General features: G+C 40.6%; 1 protein-coding gene across 2 annotated transcripts in view; it reads right to left on the bottom strand.

The window, feature by feature from the left end:
• Positions 1 to 14,037, bottom strand: part of GAB2 (GRB2 associated binding protein 2) — a 184,771-nt gene that overhangs the window by 109,473 nt on the left and 61,261 nt on the right. Inside the window, exon 2 of one of the 2 annotated variants that reach the window (XM_059883233.1) lies at positions 2,473 to 2,650. The exons of the other annotated variant lie outside the window; for it this stretch is intronic. Coding sequence (XP_059739216.1) covers positions 2,473 to 2,511 — 39 coding nt within the window. The 5' untranslated portion in view covers positions 2,512 to 2,650. The remainder of the gene's footprint in view (positions 1 to 2,472; positions 2,651 to 14,037) is intronic. 2 annotated transcript variants of the gene reach the window in all.

The following is a 14,037-nucleotide window of genomic DNA, read 5'->3' as shown; positions in this document are numbered from 1 at the left end:
GAAGACTTCAGGAAATGGGCAGATTATGTCCAAGAAAAGATTTCCTGCAAGCAGTTAACGGGAAACTAACATGAAAAGCAAGGACTAAAAATACACAGGCTATTGGAAGCTAGCGGTGAGGCCCCAGGGGCCCGCAGTTCTTCAAGAAGTGTCTAAGGAAGCTACTGGCTTGAAACTCTCCCTGAACACCAGCCTAGGAAGACCAACTTGCCACTGGCTTTATTCCTTAGAAAAAGCTCATCAGGCCCCCAGTGTGATTTAAATTTCAATCTAACATTCATCAAATCCTCATTGTATTCTAGGCTCTCTGTTCATATAAGTCATTACTACACAGAAGGCAAGGACCCTAGAGTCTTAGACACAGAGCCTAACTCAAATGACGAGCGAAGGGGATAGGTAGTGTAAATGATATCCCATGTCCATGTGAATTTCGATGATCAAGGAATAAACCTCACAATGTAAGACTTAGGAAGATTTAAAGGGTTGGAAAACCTGCCGGAAGGTGGCTCTGGAATGCAGGAAATCTATTTGTACTTGAAGGCATTTGTAATGACAGATCAAAGCTTGGCTTGAACAGTGAGAAAACTAAAATGCAACTTGAGGAGACTAAAAATTATCTATTACAGGGTGTTGTTTGTTTGATTTTTAAGAAAGAACGTTTCTGTAGATGTTTAAAGGCAGAGGCAGGCCCATGGAGTTTCCTCCATGCCCTAGGGCCTGAGCAGAAATTTGAAGAGACGGAGTTTGTTTTCAGAGTCTTCTCTTTCCCCTTCTCTTGTTTTACTTCTAGAAGCCTAATTTTGCCAACTCTTTATTGAGCCCCAGCATCAGAGTACCCCCTGCAGCACTGAACAACAACAGATCAAGAATCTCAGTTTAAAAGGAAAAACGCATTCTACAAACATCAGAGGGAGGAGGGCATAACTTCTGAAGGGTGTATCACCCTGCCGCCCCATGAATACACTCCTAACCGAGCAGTTTATAAGTCCTCACACCCAGAACCTTGGGCCCCGACTACAAGAGGAAAATCTCATCACAAGTCATCTTTCAAACACTCAAACATGTATACTTTCAGGTTTATAATAAATACTCTGAGACCAAAAATCTTTCTGTGCCATATTTTTGCACCCAATGGGAGCCAGATGTGAAGGTACACTGGAAACCAAAACGTAGGTGGTCCTACGTGATCAGTGTCTAGGGAGGCTGGGCAGGGAGAACAGAACGTTGTTTTTGCCTTTTTTCTTTCTTTTTTTTTAACCAGGGACGATGATCTAAGACTTCTTTTGTTGTAAAATCCCCTGGATGCCTTTGTTGTTGCTGCATTCGACGCCTCTGAGAGCTCCTTCTCTCCTAATGCGGCTCCCAAATCCTTTGGATTATCTGACACCACCACTTCCTGCATCTCTGTGCTCCTTTTCAGTCTTATGGGATCCATTTAAGATCCACAATCCCCCAGGATTTCATCCTCAGCTTCCTCTGTTCTTACTCTCTATACTCCTTGGTGGTTTAGATTCCACTCATTGCAGAGAGTTCTCCTAGACTTACCTTTCCAAACCACACTTAAGGAGCTAATGGGCGGCTGTGAGTAGAACTGGCACCTTTACCTCCATTTGATACCTTCTTCCTATCATCTGTATCAGAGGGAAAGGGGAATTATTTAACTGGCACCCTGAATCTCCTAAGCCTTGGTGAACTGCTTTATTATATAAATAGATAATGAGGATTTTGTGTTTTGTCTCTGTGTGTCTGCACATTAAGTTTATTTTATAACTTGGAAATGTACGTACTGCACCTGTCATTTCATTGCATGTGCGTGTTTGTGTGTGCTCAGTCGTGTACGACTCTTTGAGACCCCCAGGCTGTAGCTCACAGGCTCCTCTGCCCATGGAATTCTCCAGGCAAGAATACTGGAGTGGTTGCCATTTCCTTCTCCAGGGGATCTTCTGACCCAGGGATCAAACCCTCATCTCTTGTATCTCCTGAGTTGGCAGGCAGATTCTTTTCTGCTTTGCCACCTAGGAAGCCCATATCTAAATAATAAGCATCATCAAAGAGTGAAAATTGGACAGGAATTAAAAATATGGGAAAATCAAGTGGCCAAAGGGTGTGAAAACATGATGTTAAGAAATTCTTGGTTTTTGTACTATTGGAAATAAAGAACAAATTCGATCAGTGACGTAAGAAGTGATATAAATTAAACTAGAATATGTTAGCAAACTCTCTGCTTCTAAAATCGGAGTCATGATGAAGAGAAGAGAGCCACTGGATTCACCTACTCGGAGTCTGGCTGTAACTCCCCTGGCGTTACTTCTGAAGACTACGGCGCTAGCCAACGGTGATGCTGAGAGAATACTGGACCCGGCAACGGGGCTCTCCAATGAGCTCTGCTACTAAACACTCCTGTGAAGCATTCACTTAATATATACATTCTTAGCATGTGGTCTCAGCAAGAGATCAGATAATGATTCATACCTCATTGCATATTTCAGTCAATGGGCTTGATTTCCTCATCCAATACTATTTGTCTCTTAAGCCAACTCTCCAAAAAGTTGTAAGGACAGTGGTGGAATATACAAAAGGCACCAGAGAAGCAACCCTGCAATGGTTTCCTTTGGTTGCAGTCTCACATGCGGCAGTGAGGGGGCAGGGCCTAACAGAAAGAAAAGGGCGAAATTCTTCTTAGTGAAGTCAGAGTCAAGACTTAGTTCAGAAGAGGCTAGGGAGTCATAACACAGTACATTGGGGAGAGATGATATACTTCACCCCCTGACAATTCATACTGCTCTCTTAGGAGGAAAACAGCAAGAAGGTGGAAGCTGGAGAAAATGGTGGAGGTCTGAGCAAAAGAAGATAACATTCTTACCCACAGAAAAGCATAATTCAAATCATATTCCACCCCTATACTGTATCAAATCCAGCTAATGGTGAGAAATAGGAAATGTTCTGTCAATCAAAGAATAGCAATTGAGTTCCTCCCTACATTCCATTTCCTTCTCCAGAGGATCTTCCAGATCTAGGGATCGATCCCATATCTCCTGCATTGCATCTGATGGCTGAAAGGGAAGATATTTACCCCTGAACCTCCAGGGAATCCCCGCTTCGTACATTCCAGAGGGCACATTCTATGCAAACTCTGAAATTAAGGAGCTCAAAATCTAGCTAAGAATCCATGTGTATTTAAAAAATATAAGTAGCAGATAAACACTATAAGTCATAAGTGATATCAGGAGTTTAGAGCAGTGAGTAACTGCTGCGCTTCTGGGTGGTCTAGGAAAGCTTTATAAGCAACAAACCTGGAGCTGGGCCAGGTCAATGTCAAGGCTTGAACTATGCTGTCCTTCCTGGTTGACCTTTATTCTTTGGATCAATCATCAAGGAATCTTTAAATATGCAATAACAGAAGCCACCAAGTTCATTACATGAGTAAGTAAAAGTACTTTGCAAAATGTAAAATATCATATCACTTGAATCTTTAGAAGAGTAAGATTATTTGTCACCATCAGCATAATAATAGCATTTAAAAGATGCAAACTATTATACAAAGGATGGATAAAGAAGGCCTTATGGTAAAGCACCAAGAACTATATTCAATATCCTACGATAAATCATAATGGAAAACAACATGAAAAAGTATATTTATATGTATAACCGAATCACTTTGCTGTACAGCAGAAGTTAACCTATATGTAAATCACCTATACGTCAATAAAATGTAAAAAACAAACACCATTTAATGTTAATTGAATGCTGTGCCAGGCATTACATTATTGACTGGAAAACATAATACCTATTTACAACCTCTGTCTTCCTCTATTATAGTCTAGAAAAGCAGAAGGTTTGCTTTCCTAGCCTTCCTTCTAACTGTGGGTATCCATGTTTCACAGTTCTGGACAGAAAGACATAAGCAGATATGTGCTGAGGGCTCCTGAGAAAGCCTTTGATTTTCATGTAACCATGAGGTTGAAGGCTAACACATGATGAATGGGTGAATGGGAAGATATACAGAATAAACGTCCTTGATCACAACACTGAGTCTCTAAACCAAAGGCAGAAACTTCTTATTTTAGACCTGTAAGGTGGTAATGCTATTTAACATTATTAATGAACACGAGCAAACTCTGGGAGACGGTGAGGGACAGGGAAGCCTGGCATGCTGCAGTCCGTGGGGTTGTGAGGAGTCGGATACGACTTGGTGACTGAACGACAACACTATGTAAACCCCCATCAGTCAGCTTAATAAACTGAAGATATTCCTGACATACTTACCATACACTTAGCAAAGGTTATAGAGTAGACAGGTGACAGAAACAAACTTCAAGCCCGTGTCTGCCAGACCCGAAGCCCTGACCCTTAACTACTGCACTAACAACGGTGTGAGCGGTGTTAGGAAAACCTGGGTCTCCCAATGACCCAAAGCCCTGACCCTTAACTACTGCACTAAAAACGGTGTGAGCGGTGTTAGGAAAACCTGGGTCTCCCAATGACCAATCCTGTGTTTGTTTCAGTTGGAGGAAACTTTACGTTCTGGGTACATCTTAGTGATACATTTGAAAGAACAATGACGCTAACTTCCTTGGCTCTCAGTTTAGGAGTAAAGGGACTCAACTTATTGATTTATACCAGTTATCTTCTCCTGATTCCCTTCTTGACAAGTCTATGACCTTCTTCTTCCACTCTGATTTTCTTTCATGTTTGAAATCCAGAAAAACATTTCCCTGCAGAAAATTTTCATATCCCCTGTCTGTTCTGCACCCATCTGGACTTTGGAGATGGCCACAAATGAATTTTGTCCTTGTTTTCTATACAACAGACAAGTTTCATTTCCACAAGCATCTGATAACACTTAAAAATAAACAGCAGACTGTTTCTGGAGCATCTCTTATCCCCTTGCAATAGACCAAACTGGAAGATCATTCAGAAATATCTCAAAAAGCCTAAAACAACACTGAGCTGATGGGGATAGTGATCAGCTGTTGGCAGCTTGTTAGGGTTTTCATGACTTCACTTGAGAGTGAAATGTACTCTTCCTCTGTGGTTATGACTGGTCATTAGCAGGAGGATTAATGGGGCTGCTTTGGCTGTCATGGAAAGCTTAAGACACGTTCTTTATGTGGATCCCTTCTCTGCAAAGCTGATGGGTCACCTCCCTCAGCCAATTAGCTAATTGTCTGAAATCACTCCTCATAGATCAAGAAACACTGTCTGGTGAATGAACTCTGTTCATGCAAAAAGCAAGAGCCTTTTGTTTCCTTTTGAAGACCCTATTCAACTCTAAGGCCCCTTCCATCTACAACATTCTAAATTCTACAAATATGAACAATCAGTTCCAATGAATGAATCTTTCTGGGTTTATGACAAATGAATGTTTGTTTTTTTAAAACTATGGGGGCTTTTTTTTTTTTTTAAAGAAAAAATTGTTTCTTAAATGCAGCTTCCTGACTGTGCCAGGTGTGAAACAGTCAGTCAGAGCAGCAGCAGTGGTGCTGGGCATCACTGGCTGTTCCCCTCAAAGCTTGTTGGATTAATGTCATCCTGGATGCTTTCTAGTCTGCTGACCAAGCACGGTCTTCCCAGAAAAATCTAGACTGACTGCTCAATTCTAACCAAAACAAAGCACCAAATCCTAAAAGTTCAGGGCTATCTGGAAGACTGGTAGCTGGCTCTCACTATATAAACAAGAGTGAGTGGCCCCTTTTTTTGTGGCTAACACTAGAAACTGGAGACAACGTCCATCTTCGGCCTGCTGGGAGAAGATGGGCTGAGAATCAGTCACCTTGCATTGGGTGGCAAGACACCCTTACTTACACTATTTGCATAATGTCTCTCAATGATTCTTATTTTCTTCTTCCAAATACAGTGTTATTTTACTCAGGTGCTATTCCCCCTAGTACTAAGATTTGTTTCTTCAAAAGACTAAAATCCCACAAGGACAGAAAAAAGGGAGAGCCCAAATCTCCTGCAACTGAGAATATTGGAAAAACTTTACTGGAGATGTAATATAAGACCTAAATTAAGGATGGACAGAATTTTACTAAATATAGATGAGAGAAGGAGTAAAAGAAAGTTCCCCAGGAAAGAGATAACGGAAAGAGTACATATCATGTAACAGATACCATGCTTTCATATAAATTCTTATCTATGCCTTATAATGACAATGCTAGAAAAGCCGGGTTCTCTCATAGCCTTTAAACACTTGAAGAAATCTACCCCAGGTTACAAAGCGAAGAAGTGACTCTAGGTCTCAAACCCAGATCTGGCTCCCAAGCATCTTTCCCACCACACTACTGAGGAATGGCATGCAGAGGTGGGAAAGACGTGGCTCATTTAGGGGACGTGAACCGAAATAATGTGGCGGGCAAGGTTACGGCAGCTTCTGAGTACCTGCTCTTTGGGAGTCACCCTTGAAAGAAAAGAACCCCGTAAGACAGACCCTACCAGTGCTTTCAGGTATAACCACAGTGAAACTGTCAACCCTTTGACAAGGGAAATCAGAGAGTAAGGTCATGTCTTTTAGTAGTCATGGAGCTGACACTCTTGTTCAGGGCCATGATGGTTGCTTCTTTCATCATCTCCATTTGGCAACATATTCAGATTGAACCTCAAAACTATCTGAGCCTTGATCCCACTGTGTACTAGTGATGCAGGTCAGCGTATACAAAAGGCAATGGTTATTCAAGGGGAACACATGGTTATTCAAGGATATTCAAGATATCCTACATATCTACATTTTGAACTCTATATGGATTCTCCCCAAATATCTCATAGTCTTTTTCCATTTACCAACATTATGCCTTTTCCTATTTCTCTATTCACAGGCTCTAAAATAAGGGCTAATGCATAGAAGTTGCTTATTAGAAGTTTACTGAAAAAATGATAAATAATAGGCATTCAATAAGTGCTTGTTGAGTAAATAAATGAACTGGATATTTCTGTTAGAAGTGCATGAGAGATGTTAAGCCACAGACTCAAGGTTAGAGGACTGGGGTACAATGTAAAGTAACATGGTAAATACAAGCTAGAGCCACCAGACAGGCTGGGGGCACCCCGAATGCCAAGCATGGGAGTCTGACTCATTTTAGGCAACGACAAAGAGAATCCTAAATGTTGCTGAGGATGAAAACCTCGTGCACGATGGTGGTGGGGTAAAACCCCAAAATGACTCCAGGTTTTTGGCTAACAGCCTGAAGGTACCAGACAGCTGTTGGGAAGACAGTGAACTCTCTGAAGGGAGAGGGCCAGGGAGATGGAATGAAAGCAGAATCCTTGTCTGTCTTTGCTTCACAAAGTTCCTCACTTTTCCATGATGATCCAGAAGATCTAATTCCCCTGCTATTTTCTTACTGTCATCTTCACCCTTTGTCTCAGCTATTTTTCTCTTTGGAATCCTCTGACCACTCCTCACATTCCTGATGCAAGTTACCATTTGATTGGATAAGTGTAATAATGTGTCACCGTCTCAGAAATGTTTAAAATGCCTCAGAATTTCCAACCTCTGTGGGAGAGAAAGGTCAGTGTAAATATATTGTGTTCTTGTCCCTCTGGACAAGACAAACTTCGCCTACTCAGTTCTGGCCAAGAGCCAAGGCTGAGTGAATTGCTTTCTTTCCGCCTACCCTACTAAAGCAAAGCAGAAATAAATACAGGGAGTATCTCACTGCGTGGCCTATGCGAGTAAGACTGCACCTGCCTTTTGCTTTCCAGATGTGCCTACATGCTAGTGGGAACACCATTAACTGTTCTGCCCGGAACTCAGCCCAGTGCCTGTGCTTAAGCTCATCCTCACACCTCCAGGACCCTCACCTCACTCTCCCACTGTGCTGAAACTATACTCCTCCTTCAAGGCCTACCTTAAATGCTACCTCTATGATGCTTTCTTTTATCTTTTAAATGAAATGCAAAACCTTCCCCATGTAAACCCCTTTGACACCCTGTCCCTTACAAATCACAAGACTTGTGAGATAGTTTCTGCTAAATGTCTTTTCTCTCACTCTATTCCATTCATAAGACATTAGTTTTGAGGCCAGGGGCTATGTAATTTGGACATTCCTTATGGTTCCAAATAGGAAAAGGAGTACATCAAGGCTACATATTGTCACCCTGCTTATTTAACTTATATGCAGAGTACATCATGAGAAACGCTGAGCTGGAAGAAGCACAAGCTGGAATCAAGACTGCCGGAAGAAATATCAATAACCTCAGATATGCAGATGACACCACCCTTATGGCAGAAAGTGAAGAGGAACTAAAAAGCCTCTTTATGAAAGTGAAAGAGGAGAGTGAAAAAGTTGGCTTAAAGCTCAACATTCAGAAAATGAAGATCATGGCATCTGGTCCCATCACTTCATGGCAGATAGATGGGGAAACAGTGGAAAGTGTCAGACTTTATTTTCGGGAGCTCCAAAATCACTGCAGATGGTGACTGCAGCCATGAAATTAAAAGACGTTTACTCCTTGGAAGGAAAGTTATGACCAACCTAGATGGCATATTAAAAAGCAGAGACATTACTTTGCCAACAAAGGTCCGTCTAGTCAAGGCTATGGTTTTTCCTGTGGTCATGTATGGATGTGAGAGTTGGACTGTGAAGAAAGCTGAGCGCCGAAGAATTGATGCTTTTGAACTGTGTTGTTGGAGAAGACTCTTGAAAGTCCCTTGGACTGCAAGGAGATCCAACCAGTCCATTCTAAAGGAGATCAGTCCTGGGTGTTCATTGGAAGGACTGATGCTAAAGCTGAAACTCCAATACTTTGGCCACCTCATGCGAAGAGTTGACTCATTGGAAAAGACTCTGATGCTGGGAGGGATTGGGGGCAGGAGGAGAAGGGGACGCCAGAGGATGAGATGGCTGGATGGCATCACTGACTCAATGGACGTGAGTCTGAGTGAACTCTGGGAGTTGGTGATGGACAGGGAGGCCTGGCGTGCTGCGATTCATGATGTCGCAGAGTCGGACACGACTGAGGGACTGAACTGAACTGAAATCTGGTTCCCAGTGCAGTGTCTGTACTTACTACAAGTAGAAAGCTATCAAACACTTGCTGAAATAATGAAATTATTACTTTCAATGAACTTCCACACATATTACTTCCAGGCATGATTATCCCTACTTTACAAATAAGAAAACGCAGGCCATGTAAAAGTGACTCAGAAAACAGACCAAGTTTTTCACAGAGGCTGAGATAAAAGGCCCACATAAGAGGATGCAGATTGACTCTGGACACTTCTTGGATAACTGCTCCCATCTTTTATTGAATAACCCATCGAGAACATAAACTGCTAGATTTTTGGGGAGTAAATTTGTTGATATGCATATTGAGTCAAGAAGAAATTCACGCAATCTGAACCAGTACGTCTATTTCGCAAAATTCATCTTAAGAAAATATCTAGAGATGTGGACAGACTTGCACAAGAAGAGGACCACTGCACTGTTGTTTAAGACAGTAATAAAATCTGTAAAATCTCTTGCTTCCCAATTGACAGATTGAAAGTAAGTTTGTATCTCTTTCTTTCCAAATCCCAAAGAGGCACACAGGGAATAAATTAGTACTTGTGGTTATGGTGGAGAAAGAGAAATAAAGGGAGAAAAAGGAGCAGACTAGAATTTTTTAACACTTTTCAAAAGATGAAAAATAGATGTATGTACATAAAACCTAAGTGACAACAGGCCAGGCAAAGAAACATGGGGAAAAATTGCATGCAGTATTCAATGTTGATCCTCAGTGGGCTGGGAAAGGTCCCATGATGAACATTAGAGCATCACTGTCCAATAGAAATGTAATGCAGGCCACATACATAACCCTGAAATTTATTTTTACATTTAAAAAGTAAAAAGAAGTAGGTGAAATCAATTTTAATAATGTCAACTACAAATTGGCACTTGCCATCTACCTCTACAAGGATTAAATAACGTGCTGCTGTAGCCACTGACTTTCAATACCCTCTGAAAGGAGTTCAGGGTGCAGAAAAGAAATGAGGCACTCTTTGCTCTAGGAAAAACTGGCACAACAGGTCTTCAGATAGTTAGGTATTTTCAGGAGCCAATTTTATGAGCCCAATTCTTGTATTTCCTATCTAGAAAAGCACTAAACTCCTTCATGGTGATGACTACTCCTCATTACCAGGGCAAGGAAACCTTCTGCAAAAAAAATATGTGCTTGACTGCATGTACTCCCCCTTCACCAAAATCTCATATATACTGACTTGTACCTTACCTCCCTGGAGCAGTTTCTTAGAGCTATATGAGATGCTGTCTCCTGGGCTATAGTCCTCATTTTGCCCCAAATAAAACTTAACTTAAAAAAATGCACAATGTGAAAGCTGCAATTCAGCAATAATATATCCAAAATATCATCGTTTTAACATATAATCAATATAAAATGAATTTTGAGTTTTTCTTTGAAATCCAATGTGCATTTTACACTTATAGCATATCTTAATTCAGATGAGCCAGGTTTCAAATGCTGAACAGCTCACACTTGGTTACTGGCTATTATACTCCTCAGTGCAGAATTAGAGGTTAAGGAGAATAAGGTCAGGAAGAGGAGCAGAAATCAAAGTGATTAATTTCAGGGCTGCCTAAATAACCATCTGGGCAAAACATTTTAGATATGCATGGACTTCAAAGTTTAATTCCTATGCGTTCTTTCTGAAAATACTACCAAGGATGCTAAAAGCAAAAAAAAAAAAAAAAAAATCTTAAAAAGAAGATGACATGGGGCACAAGAAAGGAGATTTAACTCAGGACTTCAGGGAAATGGCAGCAGGCTTTGAAAATAGAAATGAAACTCTCTGGACTTAAGAGAAGAATGTGTCAAGATGGAAGTCATTTCCCGCAAAAAACAGTATGAATACGAGCTAAATGATGTGAGTAGTCATAAGGTAAAGGCAGATGTTTCTTTCTTCAGTCCAGGAAAAAAAGGCAATTAGAAAATCCAAGGAAAACAAAAAGCAAAGACAAGGTATAAACACAAAGCAAAGAGAATGTGGCAAGTGATGGAATGTAGAAAGAGAATCTCTTTGATCTTGATGTTTAGAACATTCTGGCTTAGAATGGCTGCGATCCAAAAGTCTACAAATAATAAATGCTGGAGAGGGTGTGGAGAAAAGGGAACCCTCTTACACTGTTGGTGGGAATGCAAACTAGTACAGCCACTATGGAGAACAGTGTGGAGATTCCTTAAAAAACTGGAAATAGAACTGCCTTATGATCCAGCAACCCCACTGCTGGGCATACACACTGAGAAAACCAGAAGAGAAAGAGACACGTGTACCCCAATGTTCATCGCAGCACTGTTTATAATAGCCAAGACATGGAAGCAACCTAGATGTCCATCAGCAGATGAATGGATAAGAAAGCTGTGGTACATATACACAATGGAGTATTACTCAGCCATTAAAAAGAATACATTTGAATCAGTTCTAATGAGGTGGATGAAACTGGAGCCTATTATACAGAGTGAAGTAAGCCAGAAGGAAAAACATAAATACAGTATACTAACGCATATATATGGAATTTAGAAAGATGGTAACAATAACCCGGTGTACGAGACAGCAAAAGAGACACTGATGTATAGAACGGTCTTATGGACTCTGTGGGAGAGGGAGAGGGTGGGAAGATTTGGGAGAATGGCAACGAAACATGTAAAGTATCATGTGGGAAACGAGTTGCCAGTCCAGGTTCGATGCATGATGCTGGATGCTTGGGACTGGTGCACTGGGACGGCCCAGGGGGATGGTATGGGGAGGGAGGAGGGAGGAGGGTTTGGGATGGGGAACACATGTATACCTGTGGCGGATTCACTTTGATATTTGGCAAAACTAATACAATTATGTAAAGTTTAAAAATAAAATAAAATTGGAGAAAAAAGAAAAAAAAAAAAAAAAAAGAACATTCTGGCTTAAATGTCACAAGTTTGTATAGCTGAACCTTATTTTCTTCCTAGTGAGTCAAACTATGCAACTCAGTTCTGTTGTGATAAGTAGGTAACTGTAATACTACAAAATATACACACTACTTAATTCTTAGAATCAAATGCACAGGTAAAACTTCCGACTTATTTTATAGATCTGAATATAAATATTATCTAGCTACACAGTACATGCCTTAAGATAGGAATGGACTGATTTTCTCTTTTTACCCGGTGGAGAGTCAAAATATTCTATATACAGTAGGGAGGGAAAAACACAATTTTAGGACTAAGTGGTATGCTGCATACAACAAGTTTGACGTACTGGCTTTAATGATTCAGTGATGCCTCTTTGTGCAGGAAAACAAAGGTTCCAGTTATCTAGTGTTACAAACTGGCTTCATGAGTGAGCCACACTACGGCCATTAAATTATCCTCCGAATTTATAATAAGTGTTTTTAAGCTTAAAATGTTAAATGAAATAAACTGTACCCAAAACTGTAGAGACAGAATGAAGCCTAGGCAAATGGAATGAAATCTGAGCTACACTTACGTATTAGGAGAGATTTAGGTTAGAGTTCAGTAAGCACGAAACTTAAAGAGGCGTGGGACTCTAGCTGAGACAAAAGTGCTACAAGGAGTAGCCAAGGTTAAGAGTGAGGCACTGGCACCACCTCTGATCCAGCTCTGTCATTATTCCCTCTTTCCCAAAGCACACACTTTGTACTCATTAAATAGCCACAGATTTAGATCCTCAAGGCTACTTGAATGATTTAGGATGGCCAAGGAACCATCAAACTAGGCAGGGTAGTCAAGGGAGGCTTTTTAAATTTTTGTTTATCTATTTAATTATTTCTGGTTATACATTTTATTGCTCTATTGTTTAAACTTTTTATTTTGTTTGGGGGAATAGCCAATTAACGATGTTAATGCTAGTTTACTTATCATTTAGTTAGTATGTGATAGCTTCAGGTGGACAGTGAAGGGATTCAGCTATACATATACATGTATCCATTCTCTCCCAAACTCTCCTCCCATCCAGGCTGCCACATAACACTGAGCACACTCCCTATGCTATACAGTAGGTCCTTGTTGGTTATGCATTTTAAATACAGCAGTGTGTACATGTCCATCCCAAACTCCCTAACTGTCCCTTCCCGTTATACTTTCCACACCCAGCTTCGCAACTGTAAGTTCGTTCTCTGTTTCTATTTTGTAAGTAAGTTCATTTGTATCATCTCTTTTTTAGATTCCACATATAATGGATGTCAAATAATATGTCTCTTCTGTCTGAGTTACTTCACTCAGCATTTTTTTTTTTTTTAATTCAAATGTGGGCTTTCCTGGTGGCTCAGTGATAAAGAATCCACCTGCCAATGCAGGAGACGCAGGTTCAATCCCTGGGTCGTGAAGATCCCTTGCAGAAAGAAATGGCAACCCATTCCAGTGTTCTTGCTTGGGAAATCCCATGAAGAGAGGAGCCTGGCGGGTTACAGTCCATGGGGTCGCAAGATTCAGACATGACTTAGTAACTAAACAACAAAACAGTTGCTGTAGAATATTATATGTTATAGGTATACACTATAGTGATTCACAATTTTTAAAGCCTGTATTATAAAACATTGGCTTTACTCCCTGTACTGTACTTGTAGCTTGTTTTATACCTAAAAGTTTGTACCTTCTCCTCCCCTCCTCCTCTATTGCCCCTCCCCTTCCCTTTCCCTACTGGTAACTACTGATTTGTTCTCTGTGTCTGTGAGACCACTTCTTTTTTTTGTTATGTTCACTAGCTTGTTGTACTTTCCAGATTCCACATATAGATGATAACACAGAACACTTGTCTTTCTCTGTCTGATGTATTTCCCTTGGCATAATGCCCTCCAAGTCAACCCACATTGCTGCAAATGGAAAAATTATTTTTTATGGCTAAGTAATATTCTATTCTGTACACCACATCTTTTTTATCTATTCATCTGTTGATGGACACTTAGGTTGCTTCCTTATCTTGGCAATGCTGCCACAGACACTAGAGTACATGTATCATTTAGAATTAGTGGTTTTGTTTTTTCCGACATATACCCAGGGGTGGAATTGCTGGCTTATATGGTAGTTCTGTTTTTAGTTTTATTTGAG

This window comes from Bos taurus, chromosome 29, assembly GCF_002263795.3.
Source record: "Bos taurus isolate L1 Dominette 01449 registration number 42190680 breed Hereford chromosome 29, ARS-UCD2.0, whole genome shotgun sequence".
NCBI classification, from domain to species: Eukaryota; Metazoa; Chordata; class Mammalia; order Artiodactyla; family Bovidae; genus Bos; species Bos taurus.
The sequence above is the reverse complement of the archived record's forward strand: the minus strand, read 5'-3'. Positions and strand labels throughout refer to the sequence as shown.